The 24,682-nt window shown below is 50.2% G+C and overlaps 10 protein-coding genes across 10 annotated transcripts; 5 read left to right on the top strand and 5 right to left on the bottom strand.

The window, feature by feature from the left end:
- Positions 1-96: 96 nt before the first annotated feature.
- BGW36DRAFT_374178 (putative translation regulator) lies at positions 97-4,330 on the bottom strand. The gene has a single exon (XM_046215647.1). The coding sequence runs from the start codon at positions 4,058-4,060 to the stop codon at positions 338-340; it is 3,723 nt and encodes a 1,240-aa protein (XP_046074156.1). The 5' UTR covers positions 4,061-4,330; the 3' UTR covers positions 97-337.
- A 161-nt stretch (positions 4,331-4,491) lies between these two features.
- On the top strand, positions 4,492-6,420 carry BGW36DRAFT_395541 (putative signal recognition particle; the record flags this gene model as incomplete). Its single annotated transcript, XM_046218051.1, has 3 exons — positions 4,492-4,682; positions 4,741-5,868; positions 5,928-6,420. 3 exons carry the CDS (start codon positions 4,492-4,494, stop codon positions 6,418-6,420), a joined length of 1,812 nt encoding a protein of 603 aa, XP_046074155.1.
- Positions 6,421-7,216: 796 nt separating this feature from the next.
- On the top strand, positions 7,217-8,978 carry BGW36DRAFT_291579 (putative cytochrome P450 sterol C-22 desaturase; the record flags this gene model as incomplete). The annotated part of the gene is made up of 4 exons (XM_046210847.1): positions 7,217-7,376; positions 7,442-7,592; positions 7,644-8,892; positions 8,943-8,978. The coding sequence occupies 4 exons, from the start codon at positions 7,217-7,219 to the stop codon at positions 8,976-8,978; spliced, it is 1,596 nt and encodes a 531-aa protein (XP_046074154.1).
- A 552-nt stretch (positions 8,979-9,530) lies between these two features.
- BGW36DRAFT_425270 (Rhodanese-like domain-containing protein) lies at positions 9,531-10,211 on the top strand (the record flags this gene model as incomplete). Its single annotated transcript, XM_046220099.1, has 2 exons — positions 9,531-9,779; positions 9,843-10,211. 2 exons carry the CDS (start codon positions 9,531-9,533, stop codon positions 10,209-10,211), a joined length of 618 nt encoding a protein of 205 aa, XP_046074153.1.
- A 243-nt stretch (positions 10,212-10,454) lies between these two features.
- On the bottom strand, positions 10,455-13,768 carry BGW36DRAFT_357105 (uncharacterized protein; the record flags this gene model as incomplete). Its single annotated transcript, XM_046213849.1, has 3 exons — positions 10,455-10,698; positions 10,755-13,243; positions 13,301-13,768. The coding sequence occupies 3 exons, from the start codon at positions 13,766-13,768 to the stop codon at positions 10,455-10,457; spliced, it is 3,201 nt and encodes a 1,066-aa protein (XP_046074152.1).
- Positions 13,769-14,467: 699 nt separating this feature from the next.
- Positions 14,468-15,745, bottom strand: BGW36DRAFT_425268 (Spo7-like protein; the record flags this gene model as incomplete). Its single annotated transcript, XM_046220098.1, has 1 exon — positions 14,468-15,745. One exon carries the CDS (start codon positions 15,743-15,745, stop codon positions 14,468-14,470), a length of 1,278 nt encoding a protein of 425 aa, XP_046074151.1.
- Positions 15,746-16,484: 739 nt separating this feature from the next.
- Positions 16,485-18,197, top strand: BGW36DRAFT_425267 (alpha/beta hydrolase; the record flags this gene model as incomplete). The annotated part of the gene is made up of 2 exons (XM_046220097.1): positions 16,485-16,649; positions 16,707-18,197. 2 exons carry the CDS (start codon positions 16,485-16,487, stop codon positions 18,195-18,197), a joined length of 1,656 nt encoding a protein of 551 aa, XP_046074150.1.
- A 202-nt stretch (positions 18,198-18,399) lies between these two features.
- BGW36DRAFT_129106 (uncharacterized protein) lies at positions 18,400-19,886 on the bottom strand. The gene is made up of 2 exons (XM_046209344.1): positions 19,282-19,886; positions 18,400-19,220 (listed from the first exon to the last, which is right to left on the bottom strand). Exons 1-2 carry the CDS (start codon positions 19,609-19,611, stop codon positions 18,603-18,605), a joined length of 948 nt encoding a protein of 315 aa, XP_046074149.1. The 5' UTR covers positions 19,612-19,886; the 3' UTR covers positions 18,400-18,602.
- A 1-nt stretch (position 19,887) lies between these two features.
- Positions 19,888-21,556, top strand: BGW36DRAFT_129235 (putative Cut9 interacting protein Scn1). Its single transcript, XM_046209345.1, has 2 exons — positions 19,888-21,308; positions 21,376-21,556. Exon 1 carries the CDS (start codon positions 20,163-20,165, stop codon positions 21,267-21,269), a length of 1,107 nt encoding a protein of 368 aa, XP_046074148.1. The 5' UTR covers positions 19,888-20,162; the 3' UTR covers positions 21,270-21,308; positions 21,376-21,556.
- Positions 21,389-24,544, bottom strand: BGW36DRAFT_129066 (fungal-specific transcription factor domain-containing protein). Its single transcript, XM_046209343.1, has 8 exons — positions 23,816-24,544; positions 23,554-23,573; positions 23,421-23,483; positions 23,281-23,365; positions 23,091-23,221; positions 22,959-23,042; positions 21,801-22,914; positions 21,389-21,735 (listed from the first exon to the last, which is right to left on the bottom strand). The coding sequence occupies exons 1-8, from the start codon at positions 24,218-24,220 to the stop codon at positions 21,508-21,510; spliced, it is 2,130 nt and encodes a 709-aa protein (XP_046074147.1). The 5' UTR covers positions 24,221-24,544; the 3' UTR covers positions 21,389-21,507.
- Positions 24,545-24,682: the final 138 nt, after the last annotated feature.

The following is a 24,682-nucleotide window of genomic DNA, read 5'->3' as shown; positions in this document are numbered from 1 at the left end:
TTTAGGCACTCTAAGTGCGGGAAAACATAAGACCGGTCTCCGAAGGATACCCTATTTGTCTAACGTTTACTAGAATCACCCCATTTCTTGAATGAATTTGCTTAAGATAGCCTCGAGTTACATTCTTCAGTAACTAACCATAGTTTAGTGTACATTATATGATTAAAAAGAAATTTATATGCGGTACAATATATATACATATATATGGCAACCAATCGACCCTGCAATTGGGGCCGAGTCTTGGTGGGTATCATCAATATCTAGACAGTATGAGCAATTGAAAATAATGAGTCACATGGTTATACACTGTAGACACCGTCTACTTTGACTGCGACTTCTATTCTCCCCTGTCGCGTTCCTGCTCATCTTTGACTGGATCAATGCCGCGTTCACGACGTCTCGATTCAAGACTCGTCTCGATTTCGATATTGTGTTCGTCTTCAGGAAGCATCAAGCGTTCTGTCTGGTCAATATCTCCATCATTACTATGGTCGTCCTCGGCAAGTCTCGCTTGTGGTGACAAGTCCTGAGCAAGTGATTGATAAGATTGGCCAGGATCGGTTTTCAGCTCAGACTCTGCAGCTTCGTATTCTGCGTGTTCAATGGCAGTTCGTAAGTGTGGTCGTCGTTTGCCACCAACACCTAGAACACCACCAGTCCATACATATCTGTCACGCCCTTCTTTACCAGCGTCGACTTGCTCGACACGGTCTCGAAGAAGAACACCTTGGAATTTTTCCCGTAGATGAGGCATGTCAATGAGAGCTTGCATCGTCTGAGGGGCGACCTCAAATAGAGGATCCAAAACTTCACTACCTTCGGAAAGACTCCTATGTCTGAATTCTTTCAGAGATGCAGCGAGGTACACCATGATATTATACGTTGGTTGCATCCAGGTGGGATCTACTTTGCCCCACAGCCTGGAAGCTGCTTTCCCAAGCGTTTCTGGGTTGCTACCAAATGGTCGGTAGTCAAGCAGATTGAGGGAGTCAGGGGTCCCTTGTGGCCGCAATTGAACTCCACGGCGCAGTCGATGCCAGCCAGGAAAGCTAGGCATGAATATACGCTCAAAAGTGGCGAAAGCACTAAGCTGTTCCGACACTCTTGGGGAAGCGGCAAGTGTTCGAATGTAAGTGAGCCAATTTCCCGATGTCATAGCATACCCTCGACTCTCATAGTCTTCAATTAACTTGGGTAGCTCCGAGGTTTGCTGGGCTTCACCCTTCGCTCGCATGTAGAGGGAGAAATGTCGCGAAAGAGTAAACTGCTCTGATGGTATTATTGTTGGCTGCATGTAATCCGTACCCACTGTAACATGCCGATTTTTTGTTGCTTTCTTGTCCTTGCTTTCTAAAGGCACCTGCAGTATATCGCTTTGTGGTTGGCTGAAGTCGCTCTCTGTTAGGCCAGTGACATTCAGTTTCCTCGTTAACTCGCTAGCTCTTTCCAATACCAGCTCCCAACACAGGTGTACTGTCTCCAAATTCCCAGCCTGCAAGAACACCTCCATCAGCACGGCTAAGAAGCGCAGTGACGGGACGACCTTGGATTGACCAGCGGATGTTGCAGACTGAATGCCCCTCATATATTCATCGAGCAGTTCTTTGCTTCTGCGATGAATCCCATCCGAACTGTAGGCCTTCAAAATTGGCTCATAGTAGAGCGAGGGAAAAGCCTCGCGATATGGCAAGCCGCTTGTTCCGGGGTGCGGATACTTTCGTGCATATTCCCTCCTGTCGAAATCGAAGATAGATTTGAAAAGCAGGTCTTCGGAGGCAGATAGTCGATAGTCGGGGCCGTTATCATCTCTTCCAAAAACTTGAACGGTATCTCTTGCAAGCCCACTTCTCAACATTAAAAGACGTGCGCTAAGACCAGGATTTTCGAATCTCTCTTCCATTTCTTTATAGATGACATGAGCCATGTCCCGATTTCCTTTCTTGACAAAGCCGTAAAGAAGAGTAGTGTAATGGAACTCTGTTGCATGCATTCGCCGACTGCGTTGAAGAGCTCGCAGAAGACGTCGTGCTGAAGCAGGCTGTCCGACGATAGAAAAGCTCAGCATTAAGGCAGCATATGTCATCTCGTTAAACTGTATTCCATACTCTTTCATACGTTCATGGATTCGTAAAACAGAATCCAAGTCTGCACGAAAGGCATGAGCCCACAACAGACGATTCCATATCCCAGTAGAAGATCCAGCAAGCGCAGAAGACAAACTAGACTCTGCAACCTGTTCTGCCATCTCGAGATTTTGATTGTGACAATAAACATCCACGACAGCATGTATCAGTGAGGCGTGCATTTGATTAGATTTCTCGGCCATTTGACAGAGAGCCATCGTGCCTTCGATATCGCCGGATTTTGCGCAGAGGCCCATCAATATTGCGAACGTGTACGAATCAGGAGAGCTCCCTTTTTTCTGCATTCGTCTGAAGACTCTAAAAGCTTGTTTGATTCTGCGCGAGTTTGCATGTGCGGAGATAAGCACATTCCAGCAAGCATTATTGGCCTTCAAACGGAATATAGGTGTGATCTTGTAAAACTCAGTCTCAGCCGCAGCATAATCGCCCACTCTAGCGTATACACTGAGAACCGGGACAACCCATCTTATACTCCGCGGAATTTTGGGGTATTCGGGATACTTAAAGAGCCTCGGAGAGGGCCTTCCATAGTGGTTCAGTAGTTTTTCAAAAGTTTCCTTGGTTTTCGGCACATCTCCGCTTCTTGAATAGGCAGTCAGGGCCAACATATAAGCTTCAACCGAGGGCTTTTCATGGAAGCGAACAAACTCATCAAGGAGATACTGAACCCCATGATGAGTTTCTAGAGAGCCCAGTGTTTCCAACAATTGGTAGAGAAGTTTCGTAGGTGGGATAGCGCTGCTCAAGTGCCATCTGAAATTTCGATAAACAACCAATGCAGCAACCATGGAGAAACGTGTCCCAATTTTTATCAACGTTTCAATGCCTTGTACATAATGCAGCTCTGTGAGTAAACCGATATCGTTGAATTCTCGCGTCAGAGAAAGAATTGTTTCGACTTTGATATGTTGCATGATCGTATTTGATTTCAAAACCACCTCCAATAAGCTGGATAGAAGCTGGGCGTCCATACTATCCCCGGTGAGGTCGGTATGCTTTCTCGCGTATTCTAACAGCGATAGAACCTGATCAGGAAGGTCACCAGATTCAGCAAGTGACGACAAGCTTCGTCCGAGTTTGTCATGGCTTCTTCTCCAAAGATGTAATACATCTCCCCACCTCATTTCTATGATAGATATGGTGAAGGCAATGCCATAAGCATCGATTGTGGGCCCTTTAGCAAGAGCATCATCACAAAGAAGCTCCACCGTCGATAAATGGCCAGCTCTAAGTAGAGAGTCAAATATTGATTCGTAATCACCCACAGTCCGTTGATGATGATCAATCATTTTAAACAATGAAACAGCTCTATCAACATCAAGAGATCTTTCGGACTGAGACAGAGATGCCACCAGCCGAGACCTCAGCCCCGGTTCTTGAGTGCTGTTCTTCCACAATTCCCACATACGATCGTAATCCTTGTGACGCGTCTCGTCGAATAATGTGTTGAGAACTCTTTGTCTGGTTGCAGGCCTATCGACAGTTGCTTTTGCGGTATGAATGGCCCTCAAGGACCGGGGAACATTTAGCCTTACAACGGTGTCACGACGCCAGGAGAGGAAGCACGACGCTTGGGACGAGTTATGCTTGGTAAGCCTTGACATGGCACGCCTTTTCCCATGGTGCACGTTCTCTTTCTTCTTCTTCGCAACCCAAGAGCCCACTGCAAGAATACATTTATCGGGGTATAAAAAGTCTAAGAATGGATCGTGTGCGTGCTGTATGGCCCCTCGGGAGTAGGGAGATGATCGACGTGCCTTATCGATATAACAAGAAATGAAACGCCATGAGGCTTCGCAAGTTTGTTGTTTCCAAAAATGCGGCTCTAGAGACTTTTGGCTGCGGAGAACGCCATTGCAATTCCGCAACAAGCCCTGCCCGGCTGTCTCGAGACATCCCGCAGCCCGTTCGAGCATCCCCTCGCTTGAACACCTTGGAATAAATGTTGCAAAGAATAACTATATCCCTGGATGAAGCATGTCGGTATCGTTCTAGGGGTGTAATAGCATGGCTATGGTGAGGTAGTCCGAACTAGAGCAGTTATTTCTGAAATTAGCGAGCTTGGTTATTACGACCGTTCGCAGAACAATTGCTAATCAAGAGTGAATTTAGCGTTTCGGGGAGGATACAAAGGAAATATTGTAGCAGATAAGAGAAGAATTGAGTGGCCAAAAGCTCGGGGTAGCATGAAGCATGGGCAATAATATTGTTGCTTGGGGAGCTCGGGATCAGAAGTTCTTGACGGCGCCGGCCTTTCGTTTCCCCGAGCACACATCAGGCCATGCCGAACCGACGCCCGATAAAATAGCTCCCCGCCTCTACACTCGCCAGTGCTGGACGAGGCAAGATGGACATAACGACCTTGTTTTTCACCAGGCGGGAAGACTCCCTTCTTTCCGGCGATTATAACAACTACCGAGCGCAAACCTCGCGAAGACTGCACACCGTGCGAAAGAAGCTCGGACGTACAACGCCCAAAGGCCGCAAGTACAATGGCCAAGCACCCATATCTCCTGAAGATGTTGGGACGAAAGCAGAGTGCGTCATTGGACCTTATTTGTTTGCATACAAGATATCTGACATAGAAAACATCCAGATTCGCTCATCTCTTGGTCCTAAGTGCAGAGCGAGCATGGGCACATGCAATGCACATGAAAGCTACTCACTCCGCCGATCCTTCGAATAAGGGAGTCGTTGGGCCCACGAGACGGCATATCATCACCAGACTCAATAAAGCCAGCAAATACGCGGAGCAGCTTGTATCCGTTTTACAGAAGCAGTCCCTTTCAGGTGCATCTGACACCAACCTTCTTGAAGCACGTGCCTATCTTGCGCTTCTATCTGGTGCCTTGTTTACGGAAAAGCAGCGATGGGATAGGTGTCTCCGGTATTTCAGCGAAGCTAGAATTATATACACTGCGCTGGGACAGAAAGAAAAGAAAGAAGCATATCGCGACCTCATTTCCGCCACAATTGACCCGTCACTTCGCTATGCCGCCTACCAGCTTAGACTTCCCCGCAATAAACCTCTACCGTCACTTGCCATTGAAAACTTCCCGGATAACAAAGAGATAAGGGCCGAGGTTGAGAAGCTTGATGCGACCTGTTTGACCGAAAATGCTGCGGGGACTACGAAATTAGCGGATGGCGAAGTCCAACAACTACCCGAAAGTATTACTTGGAGATCACGTTCCGTTCCAATTGAAGATGCATCGATAGCACAAGCGCTCGCTGCGGCTTCTGCTGCGGAAGCAAAGCTAGCCTCTTACCTATCAGAACGTCCATCCGCATCGGCGAAAGAGAAAGCCGCGGCTTATGATACCCTTATTCAAGCCAGTCAAGAAGCCGTTGATGCTACTAAAACTACTTTGGATGACCTCTCGAATGAAGGAGTTGAGCAGGGTGACCGAAGGATTCAGGCACTACAGGTTATAAGAACTGCAGTCAACTATTCGCTCATCGGTTGGAGAGTGGGTAGAAATAGAGTATTGAGTGGGGAAGGCGATGGTCTGTTTCTTGACACTGAACAGGGTAAATCGGACCGACGTCACACCTCTACGCGATCGAGCAACAGCAAAATTCTGTCACAGCTTCGTGAGAAAGTGGCATTGTACGACTCGACCCTTCAGAGTCTCGATTTCATTCGGGAATTACCTGGAGTGGCAGGCGACTCGGAATTTGTCACGGAACTAGAAGTGAAGCGGGATTATTTTAGAGCATTGCGGTAAGTTCAAGCTTATACTCACTTTTAATTTGCATAGCACTAATACAATGGAACAATAGGTGCCTTGCGATTGGTCGCTCTCATTCTTCACAAGGGAATGTGGAGAATGCTCTTGCTTTATTCTCACGAGCCAGTGAATTAGCCACTGCTACACTATCGAATAAAATGGGTACTACTGCTAGTGATGGGCCTACAAAACTAGATATTTCCCCCGAGCGTATTCAATCCCTAGCCGAAACCTCTGAGGGGCTGGTTGCGCAACATCGTGGCTTGGTCACCCTAAACAAGCTTTCTGAAACGAAGCATGACGCTGCAACGTCTCAGTTGCCTTTGATCCAACGGATGGATGAATATACGGCACAGGGCCTGGATACGAACAATTTGGTCCCATTCCCGCCAAAGATGCAACCTGTTGCCGTCAAGCCTATTTTCCTCGATGTGGCATGGAACTACATTCAGTATCCTCGTGAAGGGAAGCAGCAGGGTGCTGAGAAGGTGCCAGCTGAAGAAGAAAAGGGAGGCCGTCGCGGTTGGTTCGGTTTTGGGCGTTAGGTAACCACTTCTTGCCGTGCATTAGAAGCTCTGGTATTGCTATAAAGTCACAATTGACCGTGCTCATCCTTTGTTGTTGTTGATACTTTAAACCTACGACCTACGGATCCCTCATTCTAGATAGCGTTACCGTGTCGGATATGGTGCATTCGTAATAATTTGCTCGTCTTTCAGAATTAAATAGAGAAGCGAGTGTTAAAGTGTTCGTAAAGAATAGATGGTTTCATCTTTCTCATTGTCTGTTTACCGCCAAGACCGTTGTAGGGTACTGGAAGTCACGTGCGCTCCTCAACCCTTGCTTCGGAATTTGCAGAATCCGGATCGTCCGATGCAGCGACAGTCATGGTGTGTTCAAAACCGAGCAGACCCAGAGTACTACAGAATATAGGTTATAGATAATGGGAAGGTCAATAAAAATGTCCTGCAAATACCGATCTAACGAGCACAGCGTAGGGCTCATGACCAACAATAATGCCAATAAAATAACTCTTCAAAAGAAGAGAGGAAAATGTTAATGCCGCGAAGCTTGCGGGTACCTGTCTGGTCGACCTATCAGCGCGCCGAATAAGGAGCAGGGGAAGTAGAGCCAGTATTGGGTGGGACCGCATCAAGCGCATAGCGGCATAAATCTCACTAGCAGAGATTAACATGATCCACGGTCTGAGCGCCTCGACTCCTTTTCCTCTCCACCTCCTCTCGCCTTCACGACTGTGAGTACTGGCGATTATAATTTGATTCCGGTACTAATCCGTGACACCCTGTCTTGCTGGTCGTTCTACCTCAACCCGGCACCAATATGGTCGAAGTCAACGGGAGCTTTGCCTCCCCCCTCGCCGACGCCAGCGTCGTCGCGCAGCTGGCCAACCCCTCGGATATGGTGTACTCGCTTTTCAACGGCCTGACCGTCTGGAGTGGCATTCTCTACCTCATTCTGGCTGCAATTGTCTACGATCAAGGTACGTCGAGTCACACAACCGCGGTGCAGCTCTCCTCCCTGTGACTGGGTCTCACAGTAGCATAGTCAAGTACATCTACCTCAAGGGCTCGATTGTTGGCCCGGCCATGAAAATTCCTTTCATGGGGCCCTTCTTGCAATCGGTCAACCCCAAATTCCACGAATACAAGGCCAAATGGAACAGCGGCGACCTCAGCTGTGTGTCGGTTTTCCACAAGTGAGTTGCCTATCCAATTGTCAGATGACGCCTGCTAAGTATGCGCCACAGATTTGTCGTGATCGCCTCTTCCCGTGATCTCTCCCGCAAAATCTTCAACTCTCCTGCATTCGTCAAACCTTGTGTAGTGGATGCCGCTCACAAGCTGTTGGGCCCTACCAACTGGGTGTTCTTGGATGGCAAGGCTCATGTGGAATTTCGCAAGGGGTTGAACAATCTCTTCACCCGTCACTCTTTGTCGCTTTACCTCCCCGGCCAGGATGAGGTCTACGATAAATACTTCAAGCACTGGCTGCAAGTTTCAGGCTCTAATGAGAACAAGCCTATTCCATTCATGGGCGAATTTCGGGAATTTATGTGCGCTATTTCTTGCAAGACGTTTGTTGGTGAATACATGTCCGATGAAGCTGTCAAGAAGATTGCCGATGATTACTATCTTATCACCGCTGCCCTCGAATTGGTCAACTTCCCCATCATCATCCCCTTCACCCGTACCTGGTATGGCAAAAAGGCTGCTGACATGGTCCTGGATGAGTTCAGCAAATGTACCGCAAAGAGCAGGGCTCGCATGATGGCTGGTGGTGAAGTCAATTGCATTATGGATGGTTGGGTAAAGGCTCAGTTGGATTCTGCGAAATACCGCGAAAAGCTCAACCAAGGAATTCAGGTCGACGATTCCGAGAAGCCGCCACAAATCCTCCGTGAGTTCACGGACTACGAGGTTGCTCAGACTGTCTTCACATTCCTCTTTGCCTCGCAAGACGCTACCAGCGCTGCTTGTACCTGGCTTTTCCAACTGATGGCTGATCGCCCTGAAATTCTTGACAAGGTTCGCGAGGAGAACTTGACCTTGCGCAATGGCGACCGCAATGCTCCTCTGACTATGGACCTATTAGAGAACATGCACTATACCCGTGCTGTTGTCAAGGAGACTCTTCGTTACCGTCCTCCCGTCATCATGGTTCCCTACATGGCGAAGAAGGATTTCCCCATCACAGAGACATACACCGTTCCCAAGGGATGCATGATTATTCCTTCCGTTTACCCTTCAACCCACGACCCCGAAGCTTATGAAGACCCTGAATCGTTCAACCCTGACCGTTGGATTACCGGTACTGCTGAGAAACAAACAAAGAACTGGCTCGTCTTCGGCACTGGTCCTCACTACTGTCTCGGACAAACGTACGCCACACATAACCTAATGGGATTGGTCGGAAAGGCCAGTATGCATCTCAACTGGCAGCATTTCCCTACCCCCGAGTCGGAGGAAATCAAGGTGTTTGCCACCATCTTCCCCAAGGTGAGACCTACTCAATGCCAATTGCGATCATCTTATGCTAACATACGCAGGACGACTGCCATCTTGTTTTCACTCCACGTGATTAAGCTTCAATCTAATCTCGTGGTTTTACGTTATCCGTAACGGCCCGATATTCGAGACGAAATGAAATAAAAAACAAAAAAAGAAACTTAAACGATCATACCTACCGAAGCATTATAGTGATTAGCCCGAAGTCGCATCAACGAGTGTTAGATTCGCCAGAACATACCATTTCTGTTCATGGCATACTCTTTAAAGTTGCAGTCGGCGTTTATTTGTTTACTTGGGAAATTCTGGTCTTTCTAGACCGTCTACAGGAATGGCAGTATGAGCCATTCGGCATTCGGGTTTCAGCAACTATAGTTGCGAGTTGGCACACTGTACATACAACAAATTTAATATCAATAATTACACAGATTACACCCTTTTTTTTAACCATAACATAATAGTCGCTCATATATATATCTCAAAGAAAGTATGGTATGCTCAATGAAGTAGGCGGTGAAGCGCGACTGACATCAACCAGCTCCGTTACTGCCGCGGCGGCACCGGACCAGAGCTTCACCCCCTCTACTTCCATTCCCATTTCTAATACTCTTAATTACACAGTATCCACAATGTCAGCGATACAGTCAAGCTTAGTCTCCCTGGCCCGACGCAACGCGGGCAGCTCTTTCCGCGCCTCCGCCCGCTTCAGCTTCATCCCATCCCGGTCAAGGACCTGCACGGCATTGACTCGCCATACGCCTCTAAGAACTTCACAACACCCTCGCTCGCCAACCCTCGCCCATCAGTCCTGGCGCTCCTTACAATATCGAACCTACAGCTCTCAAGACAACGGCCTGAAACAAATCGGCTTCGACGACGTACCCACCCCCTCTTTCCCCAACCAAACGTCAAATGTCCTCTACTAACACATATTATCTCAGATAAACACCTCCCTCTCCGCCTCCTCTTCCTCCACACCCTCCAAATTGATCCTCATCGACGTCCGCGAACCCGCCGAACTCATCGAAACGGGCATCATCCCCGGCGCCGTGTCGGTCCCATTAGCCTCGCAGCCAGACGCTTACTTCCTCTCGCCGGAGGAATTCGAGACGAGGTTTGGGTATCCGAAACCCGGGGCAGGAGGCGGGGAGATTGTGTTTTATTGCAAGGCTGGTGTGAGGGCCAGGGCGGCCGCGCAGTTAGCTGCGCAGGCGGGCTATGATGCGCAGGCGTTAAAGGTTTATGATGGGAGTTGGTTGGATTGGATGAGTAGAGGGGGGAAGGTGGAGAGGTGGGAGGGGGGTGAATGAGGTAATTAAGGGTGATGGTTGAAGAATATATACTAGCCTTTGGCACAAATTATCTGTGGAAAGAAGATTGTAAAGTGTGTATTATAGGCGTCTAGTCGAATTATACTTGTTACGATGGAACAGCGCTTCGGTATATTTAACGAATCATTGCCAGGGCCTCTCAAATCAATTTACAGCAGCACACTTGAAAACTGTCCACATAATGGCTCTCAAACACAATCATCAATCAGAATTAACTTTTGTTTATGGAATGTCGAAGAGGGGCTTGAGCTTTTTAATCAGACCCCATTCCTCCATCGTAACATCCGGTCTGTAGAATTCCTTCAATGTATCGATACTCTTTCGCGAGATTTCGGAGTACAAGGTGTCGCTCTCTTCTAGGTGACGGCCATACGAGGGCTGGTTGACGCCTTCGATCTTGACCGCGACGGACGGCTGGCCGCGCTTGCAAACCTGAATGGGTTTGTGTTCACGCTCGATGGATGCCCTGGGATTGTAACGTTAGGTCTTAGTCGGCAGGATTGATTTGGAGTAAGAACTTACACTCGACCTAGATGGATAATTTCCTTCTGACCCGTTGTCGGATTCTGTTTGACAGCTGCGATGGGAGTCAGCAGTTTCAAACTACCCTCGATAACATCCACACCGACAACAATCGGGTCTTTCTTGTTGAACACAGCTACTGTCTTCAGCACAGCGGGGAAAACAGCGTGCAGCTTGGACTCTTCTTTCCTCTGTTCGGTGATTTGGGCCATGTGTTTGGTGAAGTCATCGAACAGGTGGTAAATGATATCCGCTGTGAAAATCTTAACGCCAACCTCGTCTGCATACGCTTGAGCTTCTTTGTCGACTTTGACGTCGAAGCAAAGCATGACTGCAAATTCCTTGAGACCCTTCTCCAACATGGTTCCCGCAAGCATTACATCACGTTTAAAGACAGGGCCAATGGAGATGTTGGAGACTGGAATCTTTGACTGTTTAAGGAACTCGAGCAGGGCTTCGAGCGAGCCCAGTGTAGATGCCTGCACGGTAACACCGCGCTGATCCTTGGCGACCTTGCTAAGCAAGTTCTCAAGATCTGACATGACTTCTTCCTCCAGGTCCTCTTCGTCGTCTTCAGGACCGACCACAAGAAGGCGGGATCCCGCAATGGCATGTTCCAGGTCATTAGCAGCAATCTTGACACCAAGAGCAGCTTTGACCTCCTTGTTATGAACATATTGAGACTTCAGCCGAAGTTCTTTAAGCGGTGCTGGAGTCAATAGTGCTCGAATATTCGTTGCTATAGGCCCGTTCAGACCGCAAAGAACCACCCGGTCACCTTCTCGCAAAATACCATTGGATAAGACCACATCAATCGTTGTACCAAGACCTTCAATGACCTTCACCTCCAACACTGTACACTCAACCTCCGACAGATACATCAAAGAATTCGTCATGCGTTCCTGTGTCAAGATAGTAAGAAGCTTCAACATGTCCGGAATACCTTCACCCGTATGTGCTGATGTTGGCACAAGTGAGACAAATTTAGACATCGACTTGTTTTCCCAGAAAAGTTCCGAGTTAAATCCCTGTTCAGCAAACGCAACCTTAGTCTGTTCAAGACGAGATTTGAATTCGTTCTGAACGCCCTTGCTCTGCATTGCCAAACTTTCACGGAAGCCGTTGTTGTCGATCTTCTTCCATCCATAAAGACGGTCGATCTTGTTCAGTGCAACAATGAAGGGCGTACGACGATCCCTAAGAAGACGCATAGATTCGAGTGTCTGCGGCTCTAACCCGTGCATAATATCAACCACCAAGATGGCAATGTTGCAAAGGGACGAACCACGTGAACGCAAGTTAGAGAAAGACTCGTGACCTGGAGTATCGATAACCAGCAAACCTGGAATTTTGAATTCAAAGGAACCATCTTTGTTCACGACGGCGGTCTTTTGCTGCAAAGCATCGACAGGGAAATAAGTAGCACCAATCTGTTGCGTGATACCTCCGGCTTCGCCTTCCTGGACGTTTGTCTGTCGAATCTTGTCAAGCAACTTAGTCTTTCCAGTATCGACGTGACCCAGAATACAACAAATAGGAGAACGCAAGTTATCCTTTGACCGCGCAGCGAGAGCTTCTTCGTGCTTCTTCTGGCGTCTATCTGCAGCTTCCTGTTTCTTTTGGGCAGCAGCTCTCTGGGCAGCACTGATATCTTCATCCTCAGAAGAACTTTCTTCTTCTGAGCTAGATTCAGCTTCATTTTCTTCGTCCAGAGCAGAGGGCTTGGCAGATCCATTGGCCTTCTGTTTGTTTGCGATTTCCTTAGTATTTTGTGCTTCGTCATCGGAGTCAGCATCCCAGCTATCTTTGACATTATCGCCAGCGTCAACAGCCGCTTCCCAATCTTCAAGTTCACTTTCGTTTTTATCGGCCTCGACGGCTTTTGCCTCCTGTTTGGCCTTTTCCTCCTCTTCCTTTCTTCGCTTTTCGTCCTCAGCTTCACGTTGAGCTTGTGCTCTGGCGGCGGCAGCCTCAAGGTCCACTTCATCTTTCTTCGCTGCCTTCTTCTTGCGGTTGACCACGACAGTCTTTTTCTTCTCACCTTTATCAGTAGAATCCAGACCAGCGACATGACCAACACCAGCTTCCAGCATCTGTCTCATACGCAGCTCATTGCGCTCTTTTTGTTCCTTCTGGGCTTTGGTCAGAAGCTTGCCTTCTCTGCGTAATTGCTCCTTCTTTTCTCTCTCCTTTTCTTTCTTGCGTTGACGTGCTTCTTCCTTCTTTTTCTCCTCCTCCTCAATCTGACGACGTTGCTGTTCGTCTGCCTCCTTCAATTCCTTTTCAAGGCGTTCGGCTTCCTCTCGTTCCTTTCTCAAAGCTTCTTGTTGTTTTTGAATAGCGGCGAGATGGGGCGGGATCTTCTTTTTCTTTCCGGCAGGCTCTGCTTTCGATGGAGCCGGGGTTGGCTCTTCTTCTACTTCGACCACTGGTTTTGCTGGTTCTTGCTTGGCAGGCGCAGCAGGTGCAGCAGTCTTCTTCTTTGCCGCCTAAATATGATGGAATATGTTAGAAAACATCTTAAATATTCCAATATATCCACAAACCTGTTCCTTCTTCCGCTGCTTCTCACGCTCTTTCTTTTCCTTCTCCTTCTCCTTCTTTGATTTCAACCCACCGCCACCCTGATCCTCGTCTTTAGATTGTTCCTTTGGAGCTTGCTGAGCAGCCTTCTTTGGCCGGCCGGAGAAAACGTCGTCCTCGTCATCGAATGTACCCTCCTGGGGTGCTTTGCTAGCGAGATCGACGGCAGCATCGCCGTTTGTGTCTGCTTTGGTGGGATCCTCACCAAGCTCTGCCTCCCAGTCATTGTCTACTACCTTTCCTTTCTTGGCCTTCTTCGATCGGTTTTTCTTGAGAGCTGCAAGAAGACCTCCGCTCATTGCGTCGTCGCCATTGGCTTCGGCATCGCCGTTCGTTTCAGCTGGCGCTTCGGCTACCCCGGGTGCAGCCTCGCCGAGGTCTGCTTCCCAGTCGTCCTCCTGACGCTTACCTCCCTTCTTCTTGGGAGCCATTTTGCGTATATGCCTGGTCTAATATGTCGAGTGGATGTGTACAAGGATATACTATTTCACGGCATCAAAAGTGTCCACCGTACGAAAAACGAGCTGCAGAGAGCGTAATAAGCGAGAAACCGGTAAGCAAAGTGTTTCGGTAGTCGGGTATTATTATCGACAACCAGATACACTACACTGCGGAGATAGAGTGTGCACTGCTCCGGTGATAGGGCATACGCAGCCTTCGTTCCGCAGAAGTGGGCGACGTCGAGTGGGATTAGGGCAGGTCGAACAAACGCCAGGCCCTGCTTGTACTTGGATGGCCACGATCGTGTGGTTGTGGATAAGGGCAAGAAAAGAACCTTGCAGTGTGGCCCGGAGGGGGTCAGAATTTTGGTGCTTGCGGGCGGTGGGGACTGTTGCCTCAGGCCGGAATGCTTGCCCCTCGGTCCACAGATGCGTCTAGGCTGTATATAAAAAGGACGATCATTGGCATCTGGAGTCGATGAATGTGTCAGAGTTATTCTCAGTTGCTGTGCAGGTGCTCACTATTCAATAGAGAAGTGGGAGATGGCAATTCTGTTTGGCTATTGATGTCTAATATGCATGGATTGTCACTGATACATGTTATTTGTATTTATATTTGTACTATACTCGCTAAGCCGCTACAGTTATGTAAACTGGATTATACAGGCCAGGGATCTTAACGAAATAAAATTAAGCCTCCACTGCTGTGGCGATTTCCGGCGTGCTTCGCTTCTCCCTGGCACCAGGCAAGAACGAATCGTCAGAAGCTGTCGAGGAGATAGATATTGTTGAATCCCGCTTCGATACTTGAGTAGTCAAAGGAGACAGACTCCTTGACGTAGAAGACTTTGAGCCCTTTTTGCGCCTCTGACTCTGCGGGTCTGGAGGCGTCGCAATGCCACTCTCAGGTGTCGCACCCCGGGACAAGCCCCGAGAATGCAGAGATTGCGAGTTAGATCGCGTGTTCCGGCGTGGTCTACCTTCATGAGGCTTGCCAGCACCACTCGGCTGATGGTGATGTTGGTGAGAATGAGAGTCCCCAACCTTGACTCGACGTAGCCTCGATTGTCTCATAGGAAGCCACCACAGCCAGCCCCCTTCTTGATGTGCCCGTTGATGCTCACGTTCGCGAACTTTGCGGCGAAGATGTGCTCGCCGCTCATTCTCTTTTTCCCAGTAATCCGCGCGATATACATCCCAATTTTCTCGAAATTCTGGCGAGAAAGCTTTCGGCAAAAGCAGTAACCGAACATAATCCCCTCCTGGGGCCAGATCTTCTTCGATTATGCCAGACTCGCCGTCGTCATCATGCGCTGGGTGCTGGTGTCTGATAGTCTTTTTCTCGGACGGATGCAGCTCCACGTATTGAAAGTTTCTCGGAGACTGAAAGAGGGAGGAGTACGGGAAGATGAACGAAAAAAAGGAAAGCACTTCTTTCCACCATGGACCTCGAATCAAAACAATTTTAGTGTTCATACCGCGGAGGCCTCGATTTGCCACGGCGAACCAGCGCCGGGGCCATCGCATTCCTCGCTCCCATTGCCCTGTTCCCCAGACCAGTATACCAGTGACAATGCCGCCCATAAAAGCCACTTTTTCTCCCGTCTCGACCATCCAATATACCGAGCCTCCGACTCCACTGCCATCCTCCCTCGGTCGCATGAACAGAGCGTAGAAGAAATAAGCCACCCAAATCGCAAGTATCATGAGAAAGAAAGTGTTCTGACGACGACGCTCGCGAAGTGCCAGGTACTGTGCGCGCAGAGAGCCCTCGAGGATCAATAGATTCAAATATATCTGTGGCGGGGACGAGGGCAATGTCGACAACGGGTCTGGGGTTGTAGGTCGCGAGTTTGTGGTAGCGCCTTCTAGATAGGACCTGGGCAGGGGGGCAGGCGAGTCATTGAATGGAGCTCGGGCGTCTGCCGGTGCGCCTTTCACGATCTGATCAAGGCGCGAAGAAGCCATATCTGGATGTTTCCAAGCTGCAGGTGCGTGCTGGTCCCTGGTTGGCGTCTGGGCCGAGTGGCCAATCTCCTATCGCATCACCGGGGGTACATGAGAAGCAAGGTCACCAAAACATCTGCTGAACAACTCTCAATACTAAATATACGTGTTTCTGTGTCGTGTGCGTTGTCTGAACTCTTCAGGGTTTGGCAGTGGCAGTGGTGGAGCAAGGGAGGGCCAGACGTCGGTGGCAGCCTGAGGCGTGACGGCAGACGGCCAGATTCACCCGAAGTTAAGTCCGGCACGCGCGTTAAGTCCAGCGGCCCAACGAGAGGCCAGAGATCGATCATGTTCGCAATCTCAAGAATAATGAAGCTGCCTTGTCGATCGTGGTCACGCTCCGACTTTTCTTCTTCCTTTCTTTTCCGCTCAGCCTCCAACGTCAACGTGGTCTGTCACTTCTACCCTTAGATTACACCATACGCCTTCAATTCTTCTCTACTACATAAAGCGAGGCGTCGCCACCCAGTCCCCGTCCCAACAATTCTGCTTCGTCCGGCATACAGCGGGAGTGGCAGCAACAGCCTGCCACTCAATTAACAGATTCAAGGTGTCTACGAGCACGGCTATATCTGTGCCACTGTCGCTAGGTTTGCGGTCGCAGTCGGCGACAGGTGCGACAATATCTGTTCTCTCCCCAAGTCGCTACTCCCGGTCATTTCGTGTCGACGCCGCATCGAACGCCTCCCATTCTCCCATCATGTCATCGGCAGAAGCTATCGGCCAGGCCAGTGAGGACTTGCACAGCCGGAATGATCCAGGTTCGAAGCGCAGTTTACCTCGTTCTGTAGCACAGGACACAGCGCAGCCGGCGTCCTCGTCGGCATGGTTCCCTCTAGGCATGAAGGAAGGATTCAGTCAATGGGTAAGATATTCGACAGAACCTGTAGAACTGAGAACAACGCTGAGTCGTAGCAATTAGTGGTGCAAGGTGCCTGCTGCAACGGCTGAGCACAAGGTCCTTTCCTTTATCCCGCATCTCCAGCAAGCTCCGACTCAGCGACAAACGGGCAACACTGCAGGCCTGCCTGACGCCCCCACAGACGCAGCCGATAGCTTACAAGCGCCCGATCTTAGTCAACGAGGCGATGATGCTATTAATTCCGAGAATGATCCCTACGGACCGCGTCGCTGGCGTTCACGCATGGTTGAGCTGAGTGGCAAAGGCCGTGCTTTGAATGAATTCTCCGTAGAACGTGTTGGCGAAAAGGAGAACCAAAATCTTGTCATTCTGCATGGCTATGGAGCTGGTTTGGGCTTCTTCTACAAAAATTTCGAGCCGTTGAGTCGTGCCAAGGGCTGGCACCTCTACGCATTAGACCTGCTAGGAATGGGACGCAGCACTCGGCCGCCGTTCAAGATCAAAGCAAAGAATCGTCAAGAAGCAATTTCAGAAGCAGAAGACTGGTTTATTGATGCTCTCGAAGAATGGCGAGTGAAACAGAAAATCGACCGGTTTACATTGATGGGCCATAGCATGGGGGGCTATATGGCTGTCGCCTACGCATTGAAATACCCAGGCCGTCTCAATAAACTCATCCTGGCCTCGCCAGTCGGTATTCCGGAAGATCCATACGCAGTCGACGAGGATCTGCCAGAACCTTCCGAGTCAACACTAGCCAGCGAGTTTACGCAGGACCAAGAAGAGATCACGAGCAGTTCGAATAATAACAATAAGCCTTCCAATTCTAACACAGGCGTGTCCAAACAAACTTCGGAGCCAGCACCACGCCGGCGCCTGCCACGAATAATCAGCTATCTCTGGGACGCCAACGTCTCGCCTTTCAGTATCATTCGATGGTCTGGCCCCATGGGACCGCGCCTAGTCTCGGGCTGGACTTCTCGCCGCTTTTCGCACCTACCTGCTCCCGAAGCTGCTGCTCTGCACGACTATTCATACTCAATCTTCCGACTTCGCGGAAGTGGCGAGTATGCGCTTACATACATTCTCGCACCCGGCGCATTCGCACGCAGCCCGTTGATCCGGCGTATCCAGGGTCTCGGCCGACAGGTCCTCCGTCCAGACTCCACCGAAGCACTACAATCATCTTCAAACAACTCATCACCAACCCCATCCGAACCCGTCACATCTTCCTCCTCCTCCCTCCCCACCTCCCTCACCTCCCAACCGCAGCGCGAGAACGGCATACCGGTCGTGTTGATGTACGGCGACCACGACTGGATGGACGTCGCAGGCGGATTCGCAGCAAAGGAGAAGATCGAAGAGGAGAAACGACGCGCGTTAGAAAATGCGACTGCCGAACAACGCAAAGCTGATAATGGGTCTGCCAAGGTGGTTATTATTAAAAACGCTGGTCATCATTTATACTTAGATGGGTATGAGGAGTTTAATGAGGTTATCCTTAAAGAAATGCTGGATGTGGAGCAGCGAGAAGCAAGACGGAAATTATAGATATTTCTTTTCTTTTTCTTTTTGTTCATGTCTTTTATTGGGGAAGGGGGGGGTTGACTGGCGTTGCTACTTGGTCAGATGTATAGCGCTAGATAGGGCGTCAATACTCAACCCCAATCTCAACCAGTTTATGATTTTGTTTGTTTATACTATTACTATTTGGTGATATGACTGCCGCGAGAAGCATATTCTTTGCTGGCGGTATATTGGTGTATATCCCATTTCAATTGATACATAATACCAGCAGATACATAAAGTACATGTACTACTATCATAGCGGTTATATGTACATGTATTTATTCCAATGACTCACGTATTTGGCGGACTGCGCACAATACATAGATTCATAATCATAATCATCATATCATTACACACACCCCCTTTCCTCCCTCCTCAACACATCCATCAATTGGTATATTGATGAACGCCTAGCCCCGTAAAAGCCATACTCTGCGCCGACCCAGCCGAACTTCTTCTCCGGCCAGAACTCGGATAATGCGCCATCTTCCACTCCCGTCCTGACGCACTAGAAGTCATCAGAAACGGCTGATCGGAGCACGATGAAGACGGTGAGGCTGCGGCGTGCAGCGTGTCGAGACCGGCGCTCGACTTTGACGTTTGAAGGGCAGCTTTGTCGGGATGTTCTGAGAATGTGGGAAGCGGTGAGGAGGAGGAGAATTGTGTCACGGAGGAGGTTGTTATCGAGCGTTTGTGGTATCGTGGACGATGGGGCTCTGTGTGCTCTGCGGAGGAAGAAGAAGGGAAGGTTGACGGGGCGATGAGGTTGAGTTGTCTTGAGGGTAATTCGAGGCGCTTGTTAATCGATAGCCAGGCCTGCTCGTCATCTAGCAGGCCCTCCTCGCTGGTACTATAGCTAAGATGAGGAGAGGATGGGTCTGGGTCTCGTTTTCGCGAGAGGAGTGGTGTTCGCCAGCCGCCTAGCCCCTCGAAGTCACGCTCAGCGTCGCCGGAGATGAAATTGAAGAATGGTTCGCGGGGCGGTGTGGTGGGTGGACCGTGGTGCTGTAGTTAATTAGCAGGCCTTCCATGCAGAAATATACTGTGTAGTAACTGGGAAGATTACTGAATAGTAGCTGTGGAAATAATCGATTTCTTTCCCCGAAACACCGTCTGCCCAGGACCGTGGGCGAGGGTGTCTTGTCTTGGATGGCGATATAGCAGGGGTATTGACCTCTGAAAAGGCCAGGAGAGAGCCGGACGCAGGAGAGTGTGCGGGGAAGAGGAAGAAGTTGGTGAGCAGGCCAATGGCTATTTCAATGTACACGATGAAGGCGCGCAGAAAGAGGGCTGTGAGTGCTAGGAAGGCGGTGACGGTTGCTGAGAGGGCGAGAGGGATTGATACGAGAAGGAGGAGAGGGAGGAGGAAGACGTTCTGGATTGCTGCGAGCGACATATCCTTATACTTATCCTTCCTTATCTCTAATATTGGCAGTGGATGGAGAGGTACATCATCTGGATGGTGTTCCTGTTCCCATTGCGGAGAGGCCGGCTATAGGATGTACTCTGCGGCAAGACAGCGAGAATGACGGCAAGACAGACAAGAATGAAGAGGAGGATAGTTAACTGTCAGACTGATCGTTGTTCCTTGTTGCATGCTGACATGTGATCTAGGGCGGGCCCAATCATACAGCGCCGTTGAGAGCGGAGAACCCTGTAAACAAACTCGCAAGCATGTGACTCTCCCTTCTTGTATGTACATATCCATGCTCTCCAGCCTCTCCAGCCATGCATGCTGTACATCGACATGCTGGACGCCGAACATGATTCATCCCACTGTGCATGTCTGCGCTAACCAGCCCGATAACAAATGCGGGGTTAGCCACATGCATTCATTATGTCATCGCCTCAATCAACATCAACATCACCATCAATATCAATATCAAATATCAACCTGGCTCACTCTACAATTGACATCCAATCCTACCATACTAACATACACCCAACATGTCGGACTCTGAACCCCCCTTTCCCTGGTCCCTCGGCGTCTTCGACGCCCACTGCCACCCAACCGACACCATGACCTCCATCTCGTCCATCGCACACATGCAGGCCTCCGCGCTAACCATCATGGCGACACGCGGCGAGGATCAGGCGCTCGTCGACTCCGTAGCCAGCACACTATCAAACACCAACAAAATAATCCCCTGTTTCGGCTGGCACCCATGGTTCGCGCACCAAATCAGTACCACCTCCACAAACCCAGACGACAACGCATCCAAAATATCCCACTACCGCACCGTCCTCACCGGCTCAACCCCAACCGACACGGCCTTCTTCAACACCCTCCCAACGCCCAAACCGCTCTCCACCCTCCTCGCCGAAACTCGCGAGCGTCTGCTCGCCCATCCCGCTGCTCTCGTCGGCGAAATCGGGCTTGATAAGGCCTTCCGACTGCCCTTGCCCTGGACACCAGATCAGACTGAAGACCGCGATGTAGGGCTGACGCCAGGATCGCGCGAGGGTCGGAATCTATCTGTTTATAAAGTATCCATGGAGCATCAGAAATTCCTGCTGAAAGCGCAGTTGCAGCTTGCAGGGGAATTAGGCCGGGCCGTCTCGGTGCATAGCGTACAGGCACATGGGGCAGTTTTTGATGTGTTGCAGGAGCTATGGGCAGGGTATGAGCGTCGGCGTGAGAGTCGACGGGGGAGAAGACAGCGAGAATCAGAGCAGGTGGACGAGTCGACCACTGAAGAAGCTGAAGTCATAAAGAGCCGCCCTTATCCGCCGCGAATCTGCATGCACTCATACTCCGGCTCCACCGAGCCATTGAGGCAATTCCTGCATCCTAGCGTGCCGTCCGACGTCTATTTCTCGTTTTCATTCGTCATTAATTTTACCGGTCCGTCAGTCGAGAAGGTGGTGGCGGTGTTGAAGGCGTTGCCGGATGATCGGATCTTGGTTGAGAGTGATCTGCACTGTGCGGGGCCGGAGATGGATGGCCTTCTGGAACGGGCTGTGCGGATAGTGTGTGGGCATCGCGGGTGGGCGCTTGAAGAGGGTGTTGGGATATTGGCTGATAATTGGAGGCGGTTTGTCTTTGGTAGGTAAGAATAGATCAACCATTACACGTACATACATATATGCAAGGTAAGCAGGATTGTCCTGGCCAGCTATCTGCATCGAATGATGTATCCATTGATATAAAGATATACAGTTTATGCTATTTTCAACCAGACAATGACAACCTCAATGTCAACGTCAACGTTCATATAAAGGACGATGAAACATCAAACGCCCAAAATGCCGCCTCCCGAATTGCATCAATTCTGTACCAAGACCGGACATATCAAAGGTAATTGCTCAACACCTCAATCCGCGTTCGAGCCGCTTCGTCACCTACACTCGCCGGAACCTGAAGAAGCTTCAGCATGTGATGAACGTCGGATCGAGCGCGTTCCCACAGCGGCTCCATGCCCGGCGTGCGTCTTTGGCTTGCCGATCTGCAGTCTATGTCCGAAGCGCTGCCGGGTGTGGGCCCTGATGTGTACTTCTTCAAGAGACTTGCCACGATGATCTACCTCATTAGTACATTTCACTTTCCAAATTCAAGGGAAATCAGAAAAGGGATGATGTACATACCGAGGTGGAAAACGCCCGATGGCCAAACGCCCACCACACACTCCCCTCCTCGCCCAGCACCGATTGAATGACGAAAAACGCGCGCATCGACTCACTCGCCGCAACGAGGGTGCCGCGTATGAAACTATCTAGACTGCCTGGTCCAGTTGATCTGGAACCACCTTCGGATTGCGCGTAGGAATCGTCTAGCGCCTCGCTATAGATCAACGTCATGCAGTGCCAGTACAACCCAAACAGGAACATGATCTGCCGGACGAGCCGTTTGTTTCCCTGCTGCACTAGTGTTGCGATCGAAGCGTCGTCCCAGGCACGGAAATCGTCGGGGAAGGAGCGATAGCAGGCACGGAATCGCGACAGAAGCATATTTCGTTGGCGAGGGTTGGACGCTACAGGGAGCGAAAGGGAGCGGGGTGTTGAGATTGTTTCTTGAGCGAGAAGCGCGAGGGAGTACATGCTCTGGACATAACCGGGGTCAGAAACGCGCGGGCCGTTGAACGGGTCGTCTCCCGTCGATTCGGGGCTTCCTCCCATGGTATAGACTGAGTCGTCGTTTTCTAGCAACGGGGCAGCGTAGTCGATATCGGAATGTGTGGCGGCCGGTGGGAGTCTGAGGCTCATGCTCATGAAGCTGTCCTGGCAAACAATCCCGTGCCAAAGTCGCCGCCGCTCTAAGCGCTCAAAGACGGTAAATTGCGGGCTGATCAGCGTCGGTTCGCGGTTCAAGCCGGTGGCGTATGCTTGTCGGATCAGGCTGCCAGAGAACGCCCATCCGTCAGAAGCTCGGCCCGAGTTGAGGAGGAAGTATGTCATCAGCACCATAGACTGGATGGCTCGGACAGAGGTGCGATTGAGATAGGAGAACAGTCGAAGGCTTTGGTGGCAAGCGCTTGAGAAAAATTCAGCCTCCCCTTGGAGCTCTGTCTGCGAGCCTGGGGCTTGGAGAAACTGCGTGCCCATGGCGAGCATCATAAAGACAAGGCCGAGGAAGTCAGTGTCGACTTCGAGTCTCTTCTTCTCGTCCAATTCCCAAAAGAATTTGTAGTCGGCGAAGAATCTTTCTCTGTGGACTATGGGATAGACGGGGTCTACAGCTTCGAAGAAAACATTCACAAGTCTATGAAGTCAGAAAAGTACACATCAAGCCGGAACAGAACGTACATATCAGATTGCTCCTTCTTGGGAAACACCTTGAGCACCTCGGCCACGCCGCCATTCTGAGTCCAGTAATTGTTCCAGGGATATCTGAAGTTGATGTCAGTAAGCAATTTCACATTGAAAAAGGTATCATACTCTGCTCCGATCCCGAAGATATTCGACGACTGCGTCAATGTATATGGCACATGACTGAGGAGTAGGTCGGTGCCACCCTGGTGCTTGAAAATAGCCGGCCTCGGTCCATTAGACGAGGCTGGAGAGCCATCCTGTTGAATGCGATTAACTTCGATCCAGACCAAGGAACTGGGTACCGCAGAGTACACACCTGGTCCGTGGAGCTTTGATAGCTTGAGCCCTTGGATTTGGGCGGGTATATCCGGCGGGTGGCGGGCTGACGAATGTTGGTTTCTCTGCGGCACCCGTTAGCTAGACCAGGTACAAGACGAATTAATGCATCACACAGACTCGACTACTTCTGCTTTGAGTTTGTATACGCATTCAGTGCCCCGACGGATACAGGACAGGCAGCTGTTCACATCGCGGTTAGTAGGGCAGTCGTTACTGTTGGGAGTGGCAGATAATATAATAATACACGTACTGTGGTCGGCCTCGATCACACTAGTATAGTACGGTTAGCGTGGCTGATCGATAATATAATGCCATTTTCCTTCCCAATCACATTAATTTCCAAGCAAGCCACAACCTTAGAGCAAAGTAGAACAGTGAACTAGACCTGACGATCCTTTGCGAGTGGAGCTATCCTCGCAAAGTGCCGAGTATCAGATAATCAGAGAGCTAGCTAACACTAGTCTGGGCTCCACAATCCTCTTAATTCCGTCCTTTAAGAAACTCAGACTTGCCTTGATCTTCTTGTCCACGCACTCCTTGCAGCTGAGCGTGGGCTTATTTCGCTTGCGCTTCTTTGACTCGTGGCCGGACACCCGGTTGACGCCGGCCACATCGCTCTGCTCGGCAAAGGCCTCGCGACCGTAAGTCTCAGAATTGAAATGTGATGAGTCTGGATGAGGGCCTGGGCCTAATGGGTACGCATGGGCCAGACCGGCTGTCTGATGAGGCTGATGATGATGGTACTGGGGAGCGGTGATGGAGTGGTCCAGATCCTTAGTTGATGTAAAATAATGCTTGTCCTTGGCGTCGTCGTGGTCGTCGCCATGGTGGTGGCTCATCTGCAGACTGCTGGAGAGCGCGCCCAACGCAAAAGGGTTCGGGTTCGCCCGGGCCACGGCGTCGTCACCACCGGCCATGACCTTGAGCAAGGACTTGCCTTTGTCAGGCGTTTCTAGTCTGGTACATCGAGAGACAACACAGCTTCAGACGAACGCAAGGACCGAGTCAGGGCGTGGCGGGGTCTAATTTTGGCGGGGTCGGATGGAAACAAGCCGGGGATAAAAGAAGAATGCGAGCTAGCTGTTAATTAATTTATTCTTATCAATTGGTTGATGATCATGGCCAGGCTGGCTTAGCATGCAGACTTCCAGTCGCCCAATCACCCCGCATGGACGTCTATCTGGAAAAAGCTTCCAGACCATCCTACATTCCAGCCACTGCGGAACCGTACGCGCTGAACCGTCGCCTTGCGAGCGTCAATTGGGGTTTAAACGTTCGACAGCATAAAGCAGGGTGTTTAATTTCCAACAGAAGGTGCATCGGAGTATGCACTGTGCAACCTTCGCAGGCAGTGAGCTATTGGTCTATGTCTATTCTCA

The sequence above is a fragment of the Talaromyces proteolyticus genome (assembly GCF_021365285.1).
Source record: "Talaromyces proteolyticus strain PMI_201 chromosome Unknown BGW36scaffold_4, whole genome shotgun sequence".
NCBI lineage: Eukaryota > Fungi > Ascomycota > Eurotiomycetes > Eurotiales > Trichocomaceae > Talaromyces > Talaromyces proteolyticus.
Note: the sequence above shows the minus strand (reverse complement) of the source record. Positions and strands in the feature narration are given on the sequence as shown.